Source organism: Hibiscus syriacus, unplaced genomic scaffold, assembly GCF_006381635.1.
Source record: "Hibiscus syriacus cultivar Baekdansim isolate YM2019G1 unplaced genomic scaffold, ASM638163v2 tig00110570_pilon, whole genome shotgun sequence".
Taxonomy (NCBI): domain Eukaryota; kingdom Viridiplantae; phylum Streptophyta; class Magnoliopsida; order Malvales; family Malvaceae; genus Hibiscus; species Hibiscus syriacus.
The window spans coordinates 283619-307335 of NW_024062785.1; the positions used below are offsets into that span (position 1 = coordinate 283619).

Consider the following 23717-nt stretch of genomic DNA (forward strand, 5'->3'; position numbering starts at 1 on the left):
TATCAATTTGATTTTTTAATTAAATTTTTATTTATAATAACATTTTATTTTTAAGTAATGTGAAACTAAATTAGAACTTAAAAATACATAGGTGTATACTTTATTCTATAAAATAATAAGATGAAATATAAAAATATTCATTAAATTATCTTGAAATAATATTTTTAATTGTGTTTTAAAAGTTAATCTATGGAATATTTTCCGTGATAAAATAACATTATTTTCTTTTTAAGATTCGATTTCAGGCAGTTACATTTATAATGTCTATATACATTGTCGACAGACTAAAAAAATTACTAAACAAATTTTATCTTATAATCACATATTAAAAAAATAATTTAATAAACGTAATGATTCCCTTAAACGTATCAAATGTATCACTATTTTATAATGTAAAATGACCATTTCATAATAGTTGAATAAATATAATAGTTATTTTGAAACTTTTAGAACTTAAGTGTTTAATTAGATTGTTTTAATATATTTTAATAATTATTATATATTTTATTGCATTCAAATAAAATAACTAAAATCATTTATTTATACTAAATAAATAAATTTATATATAATTCTGTTAATATGCATTGTTATATGAAATATTTTTTTGTACACATATGTCATAGATGTAATAAAATTTAATAATTATTAGAAAAATAATCATACTTCACCCATGTAAATCTATTTTTATTCTTCTAATGTTATATAAGATAATTATCCTTAAATTAGTTAGGTATATATTTATGGTAAATCTAAGATAAACATAAAGTAGTATTTATCTAAAAACTCAACCACAAGATAAATGTATAAAGTTCTACGAGAATCGAATGCATCTCAATTATTTAAGAAAAAATATAAAAATTAATTTATATAAAAATTAAATTATATAAAAAATATAAAACTGCATTTATTTTACGATTAGTGATTATAATAAGTATCAGTTGTATTTTTTGTTTTAGAAAAATCTCAGTGATATATTAAGGAATACATATTTTTCAACATATATGGAGTTATAGGAAATCCCTCGCGTTAAATCAACGGACTCGTGAAGTTGAGTTTCCATTGTTGCACTGTACTTTGCTTACAACGTCGAGTAATTGATCAATCTGCCGATCAGATTAACTAAGCGGAGGCTGTAAATTGGTGAATCCATTTCTGGGTTTGTTAAACTCCGTTCCCGAGATGAAATGGGTCGTAGGCTAGCCGACTCAGACGTCTATCGTTTTACACTGGCGGTCCTTTTCTTGATGGCCGTGATCTCCTGTTTCATGTCATATTATAGCTTCTCCCTTTCGTTTAAGAGAAGCAGCGATGCCATGTCTTTTGGTTCAACCCAAAGATCCAGGGGCGATGAAGAAGAAAATGCGTGCTGCAGGGGGATTGAGCATTTAGAGCTGTGGGGTGATGCAGTGAAATGGGGATCGGATTTCAAGCTGAATTCTTCAAAGGAATGTTGTGAGGCTTGCAAGGAGATGTGCAAGGGTGACGATGGTCCTTGTTTGTGCGACTCTTGGGTGTTTTGTGGCGATAAGGTGGCTTGTGGGTCTCGATTTGGTGAGGTAACTGAACGTTTCTTGCACTAATCATGTCACATAAATTCATTTCAATTCTGTTGTTGGATTTAGTAATTTTTGCATGCAATGTTCGTTGGAAATATGAAGCGTATACAATTCTCAGTCTCAGTTTATAGAGACAATCTTGAACTAGATAAATACCATGTGAACGTTTCCTTATGAATATAATTGTCAGAAAGTGCTTATGGAGTGAGTTCCTATTGTTATTAATTGCTAAGGATATCAAACTTGGACTTAAAGCATGGCTATTCATGTGTTTCTATGGCCTTTTTGGGGATTATATAAGCTAAAGATTTGTCCTTCACTTACATTCAGTGTTGGCTGAAAAAACAAAATGATATCTTGGATCCTGATCGGCGAGACTCCGGCGATATGGTTATGTGGACATCTGGTCTAATCTTTGGTAAAGGACAGGTATGCTGTTTGCTGATCAAAATTTACTCCTATGTCTGAGCGTGCACTCGAAACACATTCAGCTGTGTGAACATTCATCCCTTCAGAACTCTCGCAAGTGTATTCAAGTTATTAGGGAATTAGTGTCTTTTTAATAAGTAGAACTGCAAATTAATAGGAAATCTTGGCTATTATACATGGAAGCTATTCCTAATAATAACATTTTTGCCTTACGAAGCACATACATCGAAATCGTTTTTCTTACTAATTTTATCCCCACAATTTTCATGATGCTCTGCTATTTTCTTGTAGGGAATTGTTAAGTTGAACACGGAGTATGGGGGTTTTCATGTTAAAGTGAGTGCATAGATTTAGCGTCTTGTGACATGTATCGTTGACTTATGGCATGCCTTTTGTGTTTTTTGATTGATCACTTTTATAATTGTTCAAGATTTTCAGTTAGGTTTTCTTCTGCGTACACAATTCATATTCTTTTCTTCGTTGTGATCCATGATTTCCAGCTTTTGCCTGAATGTGCTCCATATTCCGTTTTCTATATTCTTGAGCTGTTGTCATTGCATCATTGTGCTGGCTGCCAATTTTATCGTGCTGAAAGCCGAGGTAACTCTTGGGATCCTACAGGAAATCACATCGAACATGTACGTAAGGCTTTCATCTTCTTTTCATGCTTTTTGAACATCCAATCCTCCTGAATCCATGCATGAGTTGGTTTTCAGCTTTCAAATTTGTAACTTAAAAGAGTTGCTCAAATGAGCCATGCAGGCTTCTTTCGGCCCCCCATATGCGCTGATCCAAGGAACAGTTGAAGCCCAGGGAACTGTATTTAAGGATATTCCACCAGAGGCATGCCCCACTATAAGAAGAGGATCCATCGCGTGGGTTGGCTCCGGCCCGGAGTTCTTTATCAGTCTAGCGAACCACAATGAGTGGAGGAAAGCATATACAGTGTTCGGTTATGTTCTACCTGAAGATATGGAAATGGTGGAGAAAATCTCACAGCTTCCAACCATACAAGATGTGTGGAGCAAGGTTAAAGTATCTGTGTTGGAAAGACCTGTTCCCTTACGAATCTTACGAACGAAGAAACGTCCTTGAGATCCCATCCGATGCTAAATGCGGTCATCGGCTCGAAGTGCAGCACAGACTGTAGGGAAGGGATATGTATCTTGCATGTGTCGACCAATTGTTTTCTGTAGACGGTGTCAGTTACTAAATATAAAAGCTCGTTAAGCTTAAATAAGCATAAAGCTTGCGGTTGTAGCTATGGAAGTATGTTTCTTTTTCTTTCGTGGAGAAGTAATTAGGTTAATAAAAAGATTTTCCTTCACAAGTAATAATGCCAGTAGTCAATTTTTCTCGTTATGCAAACTAATTGGATCTAGTTAATATAACTTTTGGTTTACATTAATATTATCTGAAACTAATCAATAGGGATCCGTGGCGCAATGGTAGCGCGTCTGACTCCAGATCAGAAGGTTGCGTGTTCGATTCACGTCGGGTTCAATTCCTGAATGAGTCCCTTTCTTTTTATTTTTTTTCATTTTTTCCATTGTTTTTCCCCCTTTGTACCTTCCTGCTGGCAGTAAGAACATAAAATGAACAGGCAACATTTTTTGCTACAGAATACAAAATTGGCAACTTAAAATCTGTGTGGTTATCTTATCTGTGCAGATAGATATCATAAGCATGATTATCCTCCACCTTAGGTTTGGAAGTTCACTCGTAAAACTGATTCTGAAATTCTGTCACCATTTTTAGTCCTTTTTTTTATTCATTAAGATTTTCCTTACATAATATAAACAATTTGATGAAATTTCTTCATATATAGTCACTAATGTAGTTGATATAGCTAATAACTCTATGGAGATACACATTCCATTTCTGTTTCCTCCAAGTCCTTTTCTCGACTGCAGTAGTCAAATTTGTACAGAATGGGAACTTAGCAAAATATATGCAGAAAATAGTCTACACTAATACAGTAGTACATTTAGCAGATTATTGCTTAAACCTCACACTTAAGCCAAGGATATCAAGTGCCCATTTTTGTTGATTTCTCAAGTGCCTGCCATTGCTTTCACTCCAAATACAGTCAACAAAAGCATTCCAAACCAGTTGAAAAGCTACTGTGATTAGAATTAAGACTACAAGAAACTGTGTAGGTAAAACTGATTCGATTAGTTCTTTCCTTTGTATAGCTTAGGTAAGTACATTTGACACCTGATGAGTCTACAGTCCTCTACACCATTGGCGAGATCATTAGACTACAAGAAACGGTATGGGTAAAACTGATTCGATTAACTCTTTCCTTTGTATAGTTTAACAGAGCCGTCCCCGACATCTTTGAGACCCTGAGCGAGATTAAAAAAATGAACTTTTATAGAACGAAAGTATATTTTATTAATTTAAACAATTAATTTAATATATTATATTAATAAATTATAGAAAATGATTAAATTATGGGCATGATTATAAAGTAAAAAAGTGAGATTGAAAATTTTTGATGCCTCAATTATAAATGTACAACGTGAGATTAAAAATTAGGGACATCAATTATAAATGTAAAAAATTGGATTGAAAAAATTAGATACCTCAATTATAAAAGTAAAAAGTGAACTTTTATAAAGATAAAAAGTCGGGTCACAAAAATTAGAGGTCCCCGTCATAAAAATAAAAAAATAAAATTACGATAAACAAATATCAAAATTATAAAAATAAAAAGTATGATTAAAAATATAGAACCCTATAAAGAAATAAGGGTCCTATAACGATTGCTCAGGATGCTTCCCCATTAATCGGTTATATAGCTTAATATATACATGAGTGAGAATATGGTTTTTCGGCATATTTTGTAACTTACTATTTTTTTAGATATAATAATAATATGTAATCAATTTATCTAAAAAATATATCTAATAAAATGTTAAATTCATATTAATTTAAATTTAAATTAAATTAGTTTTTCTTTCTCTAAATTTTAGATTAAATATTTAATAATTTACCATCACACTCGTGATGAGCAACCGATGAACGTTGAAAGAATTGATCAGTAACGATGGTTGCCGTTGAGAAAATCGATCGAGATAAACATATGCAACGAATAAAAAATATCGTTTGTTAACTAACAATTTTCATTTACAAAAAGAATCTTTTATTTCAAAAATGAAACATTAAGGGTCAAAATATTCTAAAAAAATAGGGACCAAAGTGATTATTTAATCAGATTTTTTTTTGGACGTTATGCATTGTTGTTATTGTAATGGATTTGGAATACGAAAAACCAAACAAGTACATTAAAAAAAGCTTTCATAACAGAACATAGTGGTACTATGTACTTCCAACTCACTCAAACAACACAACCATGCAATAGACTTAGCTCATCCGTTTTAAGAATCGCGATGAGAACGAATGTAAAACGGAAATGGAAGTTTATATCGAAAAGCAGAAACACCAATCATCTCCATGGCAGAGGGTTTAAAACATCATCATTCATTCTTCAAATAGGTTTGATCTTGAAGTGGAGTGAAATAAGAGAGAAAACAAAGCACTTCAAGTCCCGCACTAACATGAAATGGCAATCAATAAGAGTGAGGTAAGCCAAGTCTGGTAGGGTTTCAATTTCCAAGCATCTAATGAATTATGTAATGAATGAAGAAGATACTGTGTAGTGTATATGAACTTACTGACCTGAACAAGATAATAAAATAGGCGAAGACCTTCAGGATCCTTACTGTGCTCTGAACATCCACAAGGGACCCAATCTTTGAAGTCGTGAAGGAGATATGCTCGTTCCCCATCACAATCTCGTCTGGCTCTGGCCAATTGTTATCGTCTTCCTTCATTATCTACACTCATAAAGCCAAGCATATAAAATAAGCTATACTGAACCCCAAATTACCATAAATCACAGAAATAGTCGATTGTCTACTAAAACTAAATCTGTAAACTTATCAACCAAAAACATCATGTTGGCATGGCTTTGCTTACCTAGACAATAATCCAGCCTTGGGGGGGGGGGGGGGGGGGGGGACAGGGAGAACTTGAGAAGCTAAAAACAGAAAAATTCATAAATTGACCCCAAAAACAAAATGTAATTTTCCAGTACAAATAAGATGATTAATTATCAACTTCGTCATTATCTGCACAAAATCATATATGAAACCCCACCACTACATCAATCCCAAGCTACCATAAATTACAGAAATAATCAATTATCAACTCAAAAACTAAATCTTTTAACTTATCAACCAAGAAGATATAACGGTTATGGTTTCGCTTGCCTACACTATAATCCAGCTAGGAAAAGGAAGCAATTTGATAAGATAAAAGAAGAGAATCTAATTTTTCCAGTACAAAAAAAGCATATTAATTTCGCCCTTGTTCCTATAAAACCCTAAGATTCAGTTTGGTAAGAAGGAAAGAATTGAATTTTTAAAAAAAATGCAAATTTATGGCTAGGAAAGTGTTGAAGAGAAAAGGAACCTCACTCTCGGAGATGATGCGGCGGCACTCCTTAAGAACGGCGGGGGTAAGGAAGACCTCTTTGAGGATCATGGTGTCGTTTTAGTAGTTGGAATTGTTAGCATAACGGAGCTTACCGTCTGGCCTGGACTCGAACTCCAAAAACTCGTGCCCGAATTTCCCTTTGTGACCCACGTAGTAACGCAGATAAAACTCTCCGCTGTCTTCCTCGGCCGCCATTGCTTTCTCTCTGTTTTAATTCTCTCTCTCGACGAATACAAAGAACACAACTTCTACCGAACCGAGAGGGAATTTTCTCGATCTATCGATGGATCAGTTTGTAGATCTATTTGGGAAAATTGACAACTCATCTGGCCCACCCGAAAGTTTCTGGGCCTTCAATACTTGGTTTGGTCTCAATTTTTCTTTTATGATCTTTTCAACAACAAAAAAACACATGCTTGATTGATAGACAATTTTTAACTGTCGGCTTAAACTGAGTTTAATTAATAGGAAAGCGTCATTCGAATATCTTAGCATGTATGATAAACAACGTTAAATTTTAAATTTATATATTATTTTTTATTTGAAAATCTTAATCTCTTAATTTCTATTCAATTTTACCTTGAAAATATTTTTTGCTGAAAAGATTTGTGGGTTTGGTTGGTAAAACATGACATTATTTATTTAAGGATAATTTGATATATTCATAATTAAAGAACGCAAAAAAAAAAATTTATCAGATTTGATAAAGAACAATATTGTATTAACCAACCAACATACATTGTACAAGCCATTCCCATTAACAAGCATGTAGAAATGAATTAGATCCTCTAATGAGGCTGGTCCCCAACAAATAAGTTCAATAAACCTATCGAGATAAGAAACACATAAATCTTACACGCCACCAAAGGCACAGCATACTGCTTAAGAAATCTGAGCTTGTGAAACACATCGTTCACCTTTATCTTTAGGAAGAGCAGCAGCCACCCTGCTGTGCAACTGGCTGACCTCGGATCTGTACCATTGGAGGCCTTGCATTGTTCGTGGCCGGTTGGCTTGCCATTCTGCATTCAGAGGCATGCCACGTCAAAAAGAGTAAGCTGAACACACTAAAGTAACTGATAATCAATAAGAACCAAGGTTTTTTTCCATAAATTTCGTAGCAATGAGGAGTTTACGTTGTCAATCTCAACGATTTTTTCTAATTGGAAATGGCTACCATTCAACTGTACATACTTCTAGAACTGTGATAACTTTTTGGTTACCAGCAGAACTTTTAGCATTATTGTCATAGTATGAGCTAAGGCTAAAGCTAATTGGAAGAAAAAAGGCTATGGGGATACCTATCCTTGATGGAAGCAGCCATGGCCATGAAAGCTTGTTCGACATTTGTGGAATCTTTTGCACTGGTTTCCATAAAAGGTATGCCAATTTCATCTGCAAATGCCTGAAAGAAGAATGCAACAACATTGAGGAAGAGAATCAGGAATTGGGCGAAGAATGCAGAAAAACACCAACAATTACAATTTGACAAACACAGTTCTTCCTTGAAATAATTCTACACAAAAGAGAGGGATTTATGCTCTATATTTCAAATTAGAAATACCTTGGCTGTTTCAAAGGACACAACTCTATTAGCTGTAAGATCGGACTTGTTTCCAACCAGTAATTTGTTAACATTATCACTAGCATAGCGGTCAATCTCACTCTGCCACTGCTTGACATTGTTGAAGCTTTCTTGGTCAGTCACATCATAAACAATCTAATGGAGGAGCCAGCAATAAAAAGGAAAGAAAATTTCAAAAATTATAAAGTGGCATAAAAAGTTAAAAAATAAAAAAGGAGAAAATCTAGAAATGAAAATATCACCCACTATTATGCCATGGGCTCCACGGTAGTAGCTACTAGTGATTGTCCTAAATCTTTCTTGTCCAGCAGTGTCCCACTGTACAATGAACCAAGAGCAAAGTAGCAAACTAACTAGTTATCAAGTGTCAAGATTTACGAGCAACTTAGTAGGGCAAAATTATAAAACTGAAACATAGAAATGGAATCAGACAGCTCATTCTCTTATTAGGCATACTACTCGGAAGAACCTAGGTCAGAAATTTTTCAAAGTAACGAATTAAAGAAAAAAGAATGTAAAAACATACAATCTGAAGTTTGATGGTTTTCCCGTCCTGCTCCACAGTACGTATTTTCTACCAAATAAGAAAACGAAACAAAAATAAATTAGTATAATTGCTCTAATTTTAGGTATTTAAAGGCCAAGTTAACACCAAGGACTGTTTACTTACAAAGTCAACCCCAATGGTGCTTATGTAACTTTCTACGTATGAATCATCCTGCATTAAAGAAAAAATAAGGTTCGATATTTAGTCCTCCATAACCATCTGGAATTATTCACAATTCCACCTTTTTATACCTCAAATATACAACAAAAAATAATGACAAGATTCTGAATCCAAAACTGCCTATAACAATCTCATTAGGTACATATTTTACTCTCTCAATACACGTTATACACAGTTTAACTTTTTGATCGATCATTATCAGAGTCTACTAATGTCAAACATAAACATCTCAAGGCATCTAAGAATATGCAACAAGGCAAATAAAATTCAACTTAAGTCGAGAAGCTTACAGCAAATCTCAAAAGAATACAAGATTTTCCGACTCCAGAATCACCAATAAGGAGAAGCTTGAAGAGGTAGTCACTGCAAAATTTACAATCAGATAATATCAACACATTTTCCAGTGATGCTAAAACATAATATCTCCAGCTATAACATATGTAACGCAAGGTTGGATTTGCCAAAAGAGGCCTAATCCCCAAACGCAAACAGAGATGATTTTCAGAAACCAAAATTCAAGCTGTCGGCGTTAAAATGTTGGGAAACCAAATTAAACGCGCAGAGGTTAACCCTTAGAATACCAAACCGCCATTATCAGTTGGTTCTTAATTTTACTGGCGCATCAAGAATGCTAAGTTCAAAATGAATTTCAATTTCAATCATATTAGAAGTGACATCACTCAATAATCCATTTAGCAACATGTTAACAAAAATAAAATATTATTTAGAAAAAATCATAATATACCACAATTAACTATAGAATCTTACATAATTAAGACCCGTTTCCCTCCTACATCCTTCTAATTTACATAACATACCACGCTCATAACAAAGAACACCTAAAGATCGCACTTTTATTATTATATTATTTAACATTTCATGATAAATTCCAACAGAAAATAAGACTGATAAAATCAGAATAGGATAGAACATCTCAATTTCATCAACAGATCTGAAACAAAAATATCATATTTATAGGGTTTACTTTAACCACGCAATAAATCATGTAAATTCCAATCGTCATCAAACCAACAAAAAGATAATAATACTACCAGATTAGAAAAGAAAGAAAAAAAACAAAGGCCTGATCATAATAACATAGCATACGATATAAAAATATTAATATTAAATACGAATACAGATAAAACTTACTATTCGGGATTCATTGTCGCTTAAAGATTTTTTTTTTTAAAATAAAAGACCAAAGGATGGGACCGCCGGAATCTAAGTGAATGTTCCGGCGACAGATCAGCTAGATCCCACACCGATTGGCCGGGAAAAAAACAGCGGATATAAGATGAAGGATAGAAAGGAAAGAGCGGAGACGTAAGAGAGAGAATGAATGAAATGAATGGATGGATGGGAAAGCTCGCTTAAATTTTAAACATTTTAATGACTAATTTTGTTTTGTTTCTCTCGGCCAAAATGGGCCTTTGAAATTTGGGTCAACGTCCCAAGATATCTTTTGTGGAAAGAGCATAAAAGGCATCGAGGTGCTTACACTCTTCATTTAGTGCATGATTTAGAGGTGAATTAAATACACCACAAAATCTAATTAAAAAAAATTAAATATAAAATAAGTGTTCCAATTATACCGTTTTTCATGAATTGATGCCTAAACTATTTTTTGAATCATCTATGTGTCTAATGTTACAAACTTTACCATTTTAGGTGGTTTGGTTCTAACATTCGTTAAACAAATTTGTTGAATGACACGTTCCATAATTTGGTAATTTTGAAATTTTATTTAAAATTCTTAAAAATATTTTATTTTCAGAAAAAGCTCCAATTTTTTTCTAAAATAAAAAAAACTTTTAAAATCTTATTCTAGTTCCATTTACTCCAATAGTCGGTCATCTCCGACCACCTATATATCGTTGACCACCCATTGACCAGTTGCAACTCTTACTATCATCAGACCTATTTCTGAGATTTTGGTGGTGCTGAACGAACCAAAAAAATTATGCCCTGATCAGGGATTTAAATTACAATTTGCATTGCGTCTTCGGCCACGTTGTGCATATTGCTATCACGGGCATAACATGTGATATTACGATCACTGCAAGTATCATGGTAACAACCATTTTTAATAACATGTGCTACTATGGATATAACAATTATGGATATTGTGATTTCGGATGATGTTGTTACCACTACATAATGGTCATTGGTTACACACCGTTATTTAAGTAATTGTTTCTATTAATAAATGTTGAAAAATATAAATGTTAAGGGCAACTCCATAATAATAGAAGTACTGAAAAAACATGCCTCTAATAACGAATATTAATAAAAAAATGTTAAGAGTATGTTTATAATAACAAATATTAAAGAAAAATTATATCATTAATAAAAAAGTATTGAAAAAATTTGACTTATGATAATAAATAAATATTAGAAAAGAAATTGATTTTAAAAATATATCTCTAATAACAAATATTGAAAAAATTGGACCCCTAATAATAAATATTAAAAAAATTAGGTCCTTAATAACAAATGTCAAAAATATTGACAAAAAACTAGATACTTATACAAATTTTATAAAAAATAAATTATAAAAGTAGACATCTAATAATAAATATTAGGAAAAATTGAGCCCCATGGTAATAAATATTAAGAAAAAAAATTAAACCCTTAATAATAAGTATTAAAAAAATTAGGTTCCATATAAATTATTTTTTACAAATATAATATATTATAAAAATTTTAGGACGTTGACATGTACCCCTTTTATCCAGACGTAGATATGATTCTGATTATTATCTCAAAACTCAAAATTTTTAAATCTTTACATTTCTTATTCTTAATCTCTAAAATCTAAGATACTCAATCTCTTTAAAAAAAAATTATCCATCTTGGTAATCAGCCATTTAGCTGATTGTTACAGCCGACCATTTGATCGGGTGATTTAATAGGCTGTTTGACCTTGGAAAAACAGGGAGGGAAGCCATGGAAAAGTGGGGGAGGGAGAGTGGGTGGAATCCGGGTTGGTGACATATTTTTTAATAATATTTTTAGTTTTTAAGAATATTTTTAAATTTTAAAATTATAACACGTATCATTTAATGAGATTTTATAATGTTTAAAACGTTAGATAAAAACACTTAAAGTGATAATATTTTTATCGTTAAAACACCTATATAATTTAATCACTTATTTTATATTTAAACCAAAAAAAAATACACCACAAAATATACAGTGAGAGAAGGCCATCGATGTGTGGAACTAACCAAGAGAAGAATGATGAAAGAAGGCAACTTTAAAAATCCCATCTAAAAATTAGCTGACTCTTATTCTCATATGTAATGGGGTAAGGGGAGGTAAGATAGTAAGCTGTCTCCAACGCTAAATTGAAAATAACTTCAGTGAAAAACCTCCAAATTATAAAATATCCTCTATAAAACTCGATATCACGACCTCAAAATTAAAAATTCCATCTAACCTTTTCCTAATTCCGATACACACAAATAGACAAAATATCCCACATTTTCAAACCTTTCCAGGAAAGCAAGGCAAATGGGAAAGGACAACAAAACCAGATCGCCACGTGGCATGCATTTTAAGCTTTTGAGTGTAATAAAATATTCACCTAATCCCTGTGTTTAACCTTCATGGGATTGGTGTTCTCACATGACGGCTTGTCTGATCGATTGAATTGGTCCCTTCAAATTATGTTTGACTAACTTTTTGTCATCTCTTAGAGGGTTGGCCTCTCAAATTTTGCATTTTTTTTATCTATCTCCCAATTCGGTATGCAAATTAATAAAATAAAACACCTTTTCCCCAAATTAATTTTATGTTCTATATGATTTAATTCCCATTTCATGTTCATGTTGCTAAAAGATCTGAACTTAACTTTACCTCATTATGTTTGGACATTGAAACAACATTGAATAGTCATTGTCGATTCCCAGTGGAATAGAGTGTTTGTAATTTGCGTTGCATGTGACGGCGATGTGTCCAAAAACTCGACCTCATTATGTTCGAACATTTAACAACAGTCGAAAACGACTGAATGTAAAGTCGCACCCCATATCCGTGTAAAATCGGTAGTGTAAGATATCAGGCAGCCAACGGTTACTATGGTTAACAGCAACAGCGCATGCAATTAGGTAAGAATAATTCACAGCGGTCGGTTGAGACCCGCGTACGAAAAACCGATCTCACTGGTTCCTTAACGCTTTGGAATTTTGTTTAGACATTCGCTGTTGCCAATAAGCTCCCATTTGTCTCATCTCACAACCTTGACTGAATTTAGTAAGAGAAAACTTCATTATATTCCAACGGGCAAACTTTACATTTACAGCTACGTGCTTCAATATAAACTTATTCTTAAAAGCTAACATTTAAAAACTGGTGCTCGTAGCCACCCCCTATATCGGCTAAGAGATTCGCACCCCTTTGAAGTAAATGCCATATATCGGATCAGGAGCAAGTTTTTACTCAAAATTGAGTAAAAACAACAATGTAATGATTCCACAAAGCAAAATAAAAACACGCGCCGCCTTGAGCGCTTGATGATTGCAGGTGTCTAGACGAATTACGGAAAATCCCAACGCCGATTCCAATTTGGCGATGGCAGAGAGAGAGAGAGAGAGAGAGAGGAGCGTCCCTACCTTTGAAAAGAGCAATGTAGTTTAAAGAAGGAACAGAGGTGGGGCCCTACAGTGGACCCAAAACGGTTCGCTAATTAGAATGTGACGGATTTGATTTGATTTTTTATTTTTTATTAATTTTTAAAACATTATGGATTGAATTTTATAAGATTCATTCTATAAGGGTAAATTAAAAATTCCATCACCGAACTTTATTCTCATTCCTAATTCGGTGATTAAAGTTTAAAAGATTTCAATTTATTCATTAATTTTTTTATTTACTTTTATTTTAACTGCTCGAGTGTTAAATCATAAAATGGAATGATGACATGATATTTATATGTGTTATTCTTTATTGGCATGAAATCCACGTGTCATTCATATTATTTTTTATTTCTTTTTTTAATTTATCTTATTCCTCTAAAAATGAGAGTTTTATCCACGTGTTATGCCTATCATTCTTCGAAGTCTTATATGATCAATCAAAATATCGACCAACTCATCTCATTGTCTCATACCACTTTGTCAATTTGAAATTCATAAAACTCAAAACTTATGAAAACCCTAAACCATTATAATATATAATATCTACAATTTGATCAATATGAATCAAAGTATATATCTCACATCCTCTCCACATTTTGATTATTGAGATTTGGAAGAAGATGATTCATCATCGATAAATTAAAAGAAATTCAAAATTAAGTATTTTTTTATAAAAAAATAAAGAAAAAGTTGGGGTAAATCTGTGAATTTTTTAAATGTCATGTCATGACATCGTTAAGTATTTTTTTAAATGATAGACTGACCAAAATAGGGGTAAAATAAATTAAATATTTTTTTAAAATTCTAATGACCAAAATTAGGATAGAAGAAAGTTGAGTGATGTAATTTGTAATTTACTCATTTTATAAATATTTTTAAAAATGAATTTATTAGCATTCGATTTTTCAATATTTGTATTTCTTTATTCTGCCCCACTCACTAAAAATCTTACAAAACAAAATAAAGTAAAAAAGCAAAAGCTGGTCCCCCAATTCTAAACCATCACACAATAGCTAAAGCTTGTTTTTAGCAGCAGAGCAGAGCTTAAAGAAAGAAAGAAAGATAAGAAACAGAATCTAGAGAGAGACTCCGGCTTCCATCGTTCGGGCCCTCTATCAAATTCTGTTAATTTAGAATTTTTGCACACAAAGAAATTCAAGGCTGTGAACTGATACAAAGCAGGTTTTCTAAATCCTTTGATGCTTTTTCCCGTACAGGTTGCGATTCTTCTTCGGCCGAGTGTTTCTTATTTTATGGCTTGAATGTTCTGTAATTCGATTCCGTTTGCATTTTAGCGAATAGAATTTTGTATATTTGCTGACATGGAACTAGAGAACATTCTTCGTCTTCTCTCCTGTTTAGCTCTTTTTTTTTAAAGGGGAGAGGTTGAAAGTGTTCTGTGGTAGCATCCAGAGGTTTTTACATTTAAAACAAAACTAGGGTTTCTCTTAATAGTGTATATATATATATATATGCATTTCAGTTGATTGCCTCATAAGTTAAGGATTACACCTGCTTATTTCGTTAATCTTCTTTTGTTTTTGTTCACCAGCAAGTTAACGTTCTCTTTTTCAATAGTTGGCGCTAAAATTAGAGGTCTAGCCAAGAGTGCTTTGGTTGGTGTATTCTTGTAAGTTTTATATAATTTCTTATTGCTATTCTTTTTAAGTCTTTATGTGTTTAGATAAAAAATGCAGGCAGGGGAAATATATGATAAAATTATTTTCTCTATTTTGAAAGTATTATTTTTGAACTAAATTTAGTTAAGATGGTTTGGCGGCTAGTCAATTTCGGTGTTTGTTTTCAATTGCTTAATGCCCTCTCCTTTTTGGTTTGCCAATGGAGTTGGTTCAGATATGAAAATAGAATTGTTGATTTGTTTATACCCGTTCAAGAAAAATATGCTTACTGTGAATTATAGGTTAAAAGAATATGGGAATAGAAAATGGTTTAGTGTATTGTCTTTTAAAGTCCAACTGGAAACCTAGAGGAATAATTGAGCTCAGTTTCATCATCCTTTTGTAGGACTTCTCTGCTGTAAGATTAAAGACAATTCCATGTAAAGATTCAAGATATTCCTGAATGGAAAGGGCTACGGAATCGAAGTTACTTAATAGAAGATTGCCTGCTTTGAGTTTGGTATCGAATACACATTCTGTCTTTGGGAGAGAAGCAGGTCTTGTGCCAAATTTGCAAGCTGTTTCGGTTAGAGACGAGACAGGTCGAGCCAATTCGGAAAACTCGCTGGATTTCGAGTTGACTGAACCTGTAAGGACATGGAAAGGGAAAAGTTCTTTGCTTGAACAGATAGAGTTCATGCCTCGTGTTATTACTTTTAAGGGCAACAATGATTCATTGGAGGAGAGCGGACCTAGTTCCTTTTCTGGTGCTAGGCACCCTGCAGAACCTGTTGACACAGATCTTATGAAAACTGTTTATGTACCAATTGGTCAGAAGAAGTCGGATCCCGGGTTTTTGATGAAGAGCATGTCGGTGAAGGGACCTTTCCTGGAAGATCTTTCAATTAGAGTTCCCCCTAAGAAACCAAGTCCTGCTGTTTTGTTGCCAGCGGATAGTTTTGTAAAAGAACCCAATGATCCTGGTGCCGTCTCTTTTCCATTTTCAGTTCCACGTGCACCACAAAATCAGAAAACCCTCTCCGTCCTACAGATTCAGATGAAAAAGAATGTGTTTGGGATGCTTCTTTGCCTCCAAGTGGTAATGTAAGTCCACATGGTAGCATGGACAATATTGGGATGGTCACTGCAATGAGCATTGTCAATAGCTGTTCCAGTACATGTAGGAGTGATGCTGTTACAAATGATGGCATGTTTAGCATGGACAGGGACTGTGAGAGACAAAGGAAAGTGTCAGAGCAGATTCACCTGAGAGTGCAAAGACTAGTGATAGCCGAGCAAGTGATAGCAGTGGCCTTAGTGATGATAGTAACTGGAGTAACATCACGGGAAGTGCTAATAAACCTCATAAAGGAAATGATCCTAGATGGAACGCCATCCTTGCTATCCGGGCTCGAGATGGAATATTAGGAATGAGCCATTTTAGATTGTTCAAACGGCTTGGTTGTGGTGACATTGGCAGTGTTTATCTCTCAGAGCTGAGTGGTACTCATTGTTATTTTGAAATGAAAGTAATGGACAAGGCATCCCTAGCAAGTCGTAAAAAGTTGAGTAGGTCTCAGACAGAAAGGGAGATTCTGCAGCTACTAGACCATCCATTTCTACCTACTCTTTATACACATTTTGAAACAGACAGGTTTTCATGTCTTGTCATGGAATATTGTCCCGGAGGTGATCTACACACTTTGAGGCAACGGCGACCCGGAAAGCATTTCTCTGAGTATGCTGCAAGGTATGGTTTATTTACTCTAAAACGTTCTCCCAGTTGCTTAGAACTGTATTGTACTTAAACAAAAAATAATGCTTTCTGCAGTAAGGTTTATTTTATATGTTATTGTTATTTAGCTTCCCTTCCTTGATCCTCTTTTCATATTGGCTTTCGTGACATATTCCTCTTATTTCTTAGAGTTCACTTCTGTCAGGATTAGTTGCTGATCTTTTATTTTATTTTTCTGCTGACCATACGACTCCTACTCCTGGTTTTAATCTCTCTACGTTAGGCTAAGAGGAAGTTGGTTCCTAGCTATTTGATTAGTGTGAAATTGCATTGGTTTCCTCTTTTATGTTGCAAGATGTTGCCTAAATGTTGTGATCATTATTTTATCTCTTTTGTATCTTTCATCATCTTGGAACCTTTAGCATATCTACAAATCTACTCTGTTGGTTTTCCTGTTTAGTTAGACCTTTCCCTTGATCAGTTCCTATCTCTCTCAATATGTCGAGTATGTGGAACTTATTTCCACCTTCGTGCTGCTGAACTCCAGGCTAGGAGATGTTTGTTCTCCTTCTGGACCTGTTAACCTTTTCTACCTGAGAAATAAAATAGCGAAAGCAACTTAATGATGTACCTATCTTCTTCTTTAAGTCTTTTTTTTAGAATTAATGGTAGTCCATATAACTATTTGAACTAGGGAAATTATGAGACACTCAATGTGTTGGCCATGGAAATTGATTCCTTTTCCTTCCCGAGTTTTATTGGTTCTCATTGTTCAATTTTGTAGGCAAGTTTCCATTAGCATATGCCATGGAGTAAAATCTTTATCCATTTATTTTGTGAAGAATAGATATCTGGTAATTCCTTGGTCAGTTCTCAAAAAGGTTATCGTATATCTATTAATCATGTCTGGGATGTTAATTATATTTTCATATTAATGGCATAAACGCATTGCTAATGGCTTTGGTCATCGTATTGGTGTCATAAGCTAGTGTTTCCCCTCTTTCACTGATATCAGTAAATTTTAGGCCAAAAAGGTTATATAAACCCTTGTCTTTCTTAATGCAGATTTTATGCTGCAGAGGTTCTATTAGCGCTGGAGTATCTCCACATGCTTGGTGTTGTCTATAGGGATTTGAAACCTGAAAATGTTCTAGTTCGTGATGATGGCCATATAATGCTCTCGGACTTTGATCTTTCCTTAAGATGTGCAGTTTCTCCCACTCTGATAAAAAGCTCAGCATTCGATTCTGATCGTTCAAAACGTGGAGCTGGTGGAACATTCTGTGTTCAACCTGCCTGTATCGAGCCTACATCGGTTTGCATTCAGCCTGCCTTCTTTCTCCCACGGCTATTCCCTCAAAAGAACAAGAAGAAAAACCGAAAACCTCTAGTTGAGTTTGGGTTGCCTTCTAGTACCCTCCCGGAGCTTGTAGCAGAGCCTACTGCGGCACGGTCTGTCCTTCGTTGGAACTCATGAATACCTAGCCCCTGAAATAATTAAAGGGGAAGGCCATGGAAGTGCTGTTGATTGGTGGACCTTTGGAATCTTCTTGCATGAATTGCTGAACGGTAAAACCCCCTTCAAAGGTTCAAGAAACCGTGCTACACCGTTCAATGTCGTGGGGAAACAACTGAGTCCCTCATTTGCCAACCACAAGTTATGCTAGCCGTGACTTAGTCCAGGGCTTGCTTGTGAAGGAACCACAAAACCGGCTAGGGGTGAAGAGGGGTGCAACCGAGATCAAGCAACATCCTTTCTTCGAAGGTGTGAACTGGGCTCTAATACGATGCACCCCCCCCCCCCCCATGGAGAGTGAGTAGCCGCCTGGGATGCCTGGGAAACCTGGGCCAGTGGAGCCACTTGAGGTCGTTGGTAGCAACAGTAAAAGGATGATGGGGCCGGGGCAGGGGGCAGGGACAGACATGAAATCTGGCGGTAAATATCTGGACTTTGAATTCTTCTAGTTTTGATTTAGAGGATGATGTGTTATATTACTCGAAAATCGATTCAAGAGTTTGCTGTGATAGTACATACACTTGAGATGATTCAGCTCACTCCTTAAAATCAATGAAAATTCTTGCTCATTGCAAAACACAAAGTGGTATAAACACTACATTCATATGCCAAACCTTAAATGGACCAAAGACAAAGGGTCCTTTTTCTTTTACTTTCAAATCCATCTTTACTTAATCTGCTGAAATTGCAACTTTTCTTTTTACCTTTTTGGGACACAAGAATGAAGAATGAGAGGTAATTTTCTGTGCAAACACTTGCCATTGCTTGACAATTGATAATTGGCAAAACCACAAAAAACCACCTCCCATGTATTTACACTTCCCCAGGTAACAAATAATAATTATAAGAGCCAACAGGACTCTTACGAATTTCTACTTAACCTAAAAAAATTCTTCACGCGTAGAGGAAAAATGTATTCATCTATTTGATATGATAGGAACGGGAGCATACCGAGTCAAGTGCCTCGGTAAATAAGGCAGAAAAGCCGGACAATGCTTGAAAATCCCCGGGCAAGCTTGTTTGAACAGTATTCAGTGTCATTGCTCTTGTCACCTCTACTGCTTTAGCATGCCTCAACATCTCATCTTCCACCCGCCTTTGACGGGCTGAGAGCTCTGACTTTTTCTCCGCCAGGGGATCCCGAGCATCCAGTACCTGCCCGTGATCAGCCCCAGAATCAGGAAGGCCAATACCGACCATAGAGTACAAGTGGTAGAACTTCTCGGTCGACTACTACTGAGGCTGAATATCGTGCATTAGCGAATGTTGTGGCCGATATTGTTTGGATTCAAGCCTTGTTGACAGATATGGGAATTTCATCCTCAAGCACTACCGTCGTTTGAAGTGATAATACGAGTGCGATAGCGATGAGTGCCAATCCTGTTCTGCAACCAAATAACAACTTATTTGCTATTCATTGCTATTCACGTAATAGTTAACAGCTTCTTAAGCTTTTCAGATTGTTTAACGGATATCACGTGGACAACATTGGTAAAACTTTTGATAGCTTGTGTCAGGGACTCGGTCAAGAGCAAGCTCCACTCATCACAAAAAGCATATGCATCAGAGGGCACCGTGCTGCCATTGCCATTGTCATTGCTGACAGGAAGAAGGGTGAGCTTGAACCAGCCATGGAGGGAGCGGATAAAATCCCGTTGAAATTTTATTAAACGACGGAAACTAGAGTGCCAAGCAGAGACGGCTGACTCAAGATCACGTGTTGCCTGCCGATGCAGTTCGGAAGTTGAATCACCTTTTCCTGATCTGTTTATAAGGCCACGGATTTGCTGCACAATATTGTTCTGAACCTCGTGATATTGATGCATCGACCCCCACATATACCTGAACCTGCATCCATATTCGATGTGTAAAGATAATATTCAAGTTGAAATTAATCTAGCACCAAAAATTTTATATTATGGACAATAAAAATTACTAAACTCTAAAATAATAATCTAATCAACTAAAATAAGTAATTCCGAATAAGGTTTTCATCCGATAGAATCTGACATTCAGTCATTATTCTTCTCTTCAACTTCCATGCAAGTCAAATTATCTTCTTCCTCTGCTAGAATGGGTGTATAGAGATGCAAGTTTTCAAAACACTACAAGATTATTAGTATGAGCACCACACAAGGTTTTCAGGTATGTTCCTCGTAAATTATCTGAACCACCATAATAACTCTAGTATCGTAACCCATTTGAATTCAGCATGCGAAATCTAACAACTGATGATACACTGCAGAGTGTGCAAACTGTCTGAGGTGTTGAGAGTGAATAATCATATTTCTACTTATTAATCACGTTGCTGAGTGATGCTGATAATAAGAGGCTTTGATTTGTTTAGCAGTTTCAAGTTTCAACAACCTGTCAAATTAGATTATGGCGGGCCATAGAATAGTTAACTCCAGTGCACCTTAACCCCCATCCCCCACTTGCTTGTGGCTAACAGGAGTGTATACAAGAAACACTGTAACACCCCAACCCGTATCCGACCCAGATACGAATCCGAGGTGTCACATTGACCTTTTAAAACATGTACTTGTATAAAATAGTGAGTAATTTAAAACTTTTATAATATATAAATAACTAATTTACATAAAAGACATTTTTATTATTACAAAACCAATCAGAGTGTGTATATTTCACTTATTTATTTACATATAACTATTCAAACATTTATAAAATTGTTCATAGCTTAAACAATATATTCTTTTGAAAACATGCCAACTAGAACTTTATATACTAAAATACATATTATTCACCTCTTTTCTAATCTGACCTTTAGTAAGGAGAACTGACCTGTCCTGCTCCACATTGTTCTTTACACTTCTCGAAACCTACGTGTAAATCACTTACACGCTAAGTCAAAGACTTAGTGAGGCAATAAACATATAAGGTAAACGGTAACTAATAATCATACATAAACAATCACTACTATCATTTCATACAACTCATACTTTTACATGTAACAAATATATATACATACATATATGTCATTATCATTCATATCTCTTATCTCATGTTCCTAGGATCTCTTATGTCCATATCATATATCTTATAGACTTATTAATATATCATCATTTCAATCAATTATACTCATTCACATATACTTTAACCTGTACTCATGTATATCATATAACATATACCATAACCAATTGCACATATATATATCATGTCATGTAAACCATATATATATACTATCATTGATTCCTTTTATCATATGGTCTTATAAGTTACCATTTGTACAATCAATATCACACATAAAATTCCACAAGGAAACAAATATATTATCATATCACTTTTATTAATATTATCTATTTAATAGCCCATGATACACATGTGAGAACTAAAGATATGCGAGTACATAGAGGTTGTGCACTAATGTTGTCACCACAGCTCATATAATTGCACCGAAGTGCCACATATAATTGCACCGGAGTGCCGCGTAGAATTGCACCGTAGTGCCATATAATAATGTCCATAAGGACCACATATCATTCCTTAAGAATCATATACATATACTAGGGATCAAGTATGTGTCTCACCAGACTTCACACATGTTCCAAAGAATACATATATGTCCCGAAGGACCACATATCATTCCTTAAGAATCATATACATATGTCAAGGATCAAGTATGTGTCTCACCAGACTTCACACATGTTCCAAATAATACATATATGTCCCGAAGGACCACATAGACCCTCGACTCTTGGCATGCCAACTATACCCCTAGCTCTCATGACACATAACATGAGCATTATCTTTTATATCCTTTTACATATTCATGTAACCATATCATATATTCATATAAGCTCATGGTTTCATTCACATATACATGTAATCACGTAGTTCATGTCAATTCTCATATGAGTTCATATTTATATAAACATATGATTCACCTTCACGTAACACATATACTTTTTCTTTCATATAGCTCATAACATTTCTCATGTGTTCATATGATATGTAAATCATTGTCATCTCATCATGTTATCACATAAACATATAATCTTACAATACATACAAAAACACCTCAATACATATATTCACATATATCTATCATTTCATTATCCTTATTATTATTATTCTTATCCTCACCATTTATCCCTTTTACTTACCATATTCATACCGATAACACATATACTCATGTTTTTCACTATTGGAAATAGACTTATCGCAAGTCTTATTTTCCATTGAACCTCATATACTAGAGAATGTGCAGTGCATCGATGCATTCCCTACCGATGAATCGATGCACTACTTGTGCATCGGTGCACAAAATACATTTGATGTTTGTTTATTACTGGGATGCATCGATGCATGCCTTATGCATCGATACACTAATTGCATTCAATGTTTTTATTTTAAAAGAGTGCATCGATGCACTACCTGTGCATCGATACACCTTTAAACAATTTATGGGTTTTAATCTTGATGCATCGATGCACTATGAATATGCATCGATGCACTCTGCCCAGAATCCTCTTATTGAACCCGAAAATTCATTCTTTTTTGATTAAATCCTTCATATTTCAACCTCTTTCATATTCCTAACTTACATATACATACTTAAACTCATTAATATTCATTTATCTCATCTTTAACCTTAATATCCTCTCCTCTTTAGGAACTTCAAGAATCATACCCTATTTTCCACATGTTTCAAATCCAATTCTAACACTTAATACTTCTTAATTAAGCTGATGACAAGTCAAATTTAACTTCAAGTTCAACTTATCAACTACATTCCAGAAATTCACTCAAGAACTCCAAATCTTTAATCTTCTCTAACTCATTTATCTTTTGATTTTAAGATAACTTAAGCTTTTCTTAAGCTTAAGTATCACCTAAGAATCATAACCCAACTTTTAATTCAACAAATAACCAACTAATTAAGAAACTCACCTTTGAGCTGGAGCTTCACGCACAAAGAAGAAAGGAGGATAAGAGAATTCTAGAAACATTGTTTTTGGTTTCCTACACTCCCACATGTAAAAATATATATCCCCACTATCACATTTTTAATTCCCTTAAATGATCAAATGACCATTTTACCCTTTAGTTCCTTTAATAATTACTAACAACTTTTAGGAAATACTTTCAAATAAATCATTGAACTAATCCATTCTTCTACTTTAGTCACCAAATTCTAAAACTTTACAATTTGGTCACTAACCCATAGTTTGGGATGTTACAAACACTGTCAAGTGGTAGTGGGGCCACAGAATTAAAAGGATCTAGACTACACAAGGCAAATGTTGTCAGAGAGGGTGATCAAGTGGCAAGGCAGAGCAGTGAACCATAATGGTTCACCTACCTTGTAACCAGATAAAATCTACGGTACATGAGATAAAACCAATGTGAGATTCAATTCCAGTCCTGAAGAACTCAAGCCACCCAA

General features: G+C 34.4%; 2 protein-coding genes, 1 non-coding gene and 3 pseudogenes across 4 annotated transcripts; 3 read left to right on the plus strand and 3 right to left on the minus strand.

Moving 5' to 3' along the window:
- The first annotated feature begins 1156 nt into the window (after positions 1-1156).
- LOC120132918 lies at positions 1157-3176 on the plus strand. Its single transcript, XM_039149601.1, has 5 exons — positions 1157-1556; positions 1887-1985; positions 2277-2321; positions 2486-2623; positions 2748-3176. The coding sequence occupies exons 1-5, from the start codon at positions 1185-1187 to the stop codon at positions 3078-3080; spliced, it is 987 nt and encodes a 328-aa protein (XP_039005532.1). The 5' UTR covers positions 1157-1184; the 3' UTR covers positions 3081-3176.
- A 240-nt stretch (positions 3177-3416) lies between these two features.
- On the plus strand, positions 3417-3488 carry TRNAW-CCA. Its single transcript has one exon. It is a non-coding gene; the product is annotated as a tRNA-Trp (tRNA).
- Positions 3489-5459: 1971 nt separating this feature from the next.
- Positions 5460-6832, minus strand: LOC120132926 (annotated as a pseudogene).
- A 358-nt stretch (positions 6833-7190) lies between these two features.
- Positions 7191-10133, minus strand: LOC120132924 (ras-related protein RABD2a-like). Of its 2 annotated transcripts, none has more exons than XM_039149605.1 (8): positions 9953-10133; positions 9091-9163; positions 8744-8791; positions 8600-8647; positions 8320-8391; positions 8053-8208; positions 7790-7893; positions 7191-7510 (listed from the first exon to the last, which is right to left on the minus strand). In XM_039149605.1, exons 1-8 carry the CDS (start codon positions 9964-9966, stop codon positions 7414-7416), a joined length of 612 nt encoding a protein of 203 aa, XP_039005536.1. In that variant the 5' UTR covers positions 9967-10133; the 3' UTR covers positions 7191-7413. The 2 variants fall into 2 exon arrangements, with proteins under 2 accessions (XP_039005536.1, XP_039005537.1); XM_039149606.1 differs by having other exon boundaries at positions 8053-8160; positions 9953-10132.
- A 5466-nt stretch (positions 10134-15599) lies between these two features.
- LOC120132917 lies at positions 15600-18814 on the plus strand (annotated as a pseudogene).
- A 232-nt stretch (positions 18815-19046) lies between these two features.
- On the minus strand, positions 19047-20712 carry LOC120132923 (annotated as a pseudogene).
- Between the last annotated feature and the right edge of the window lie 3005 nt (positions 20713-23717).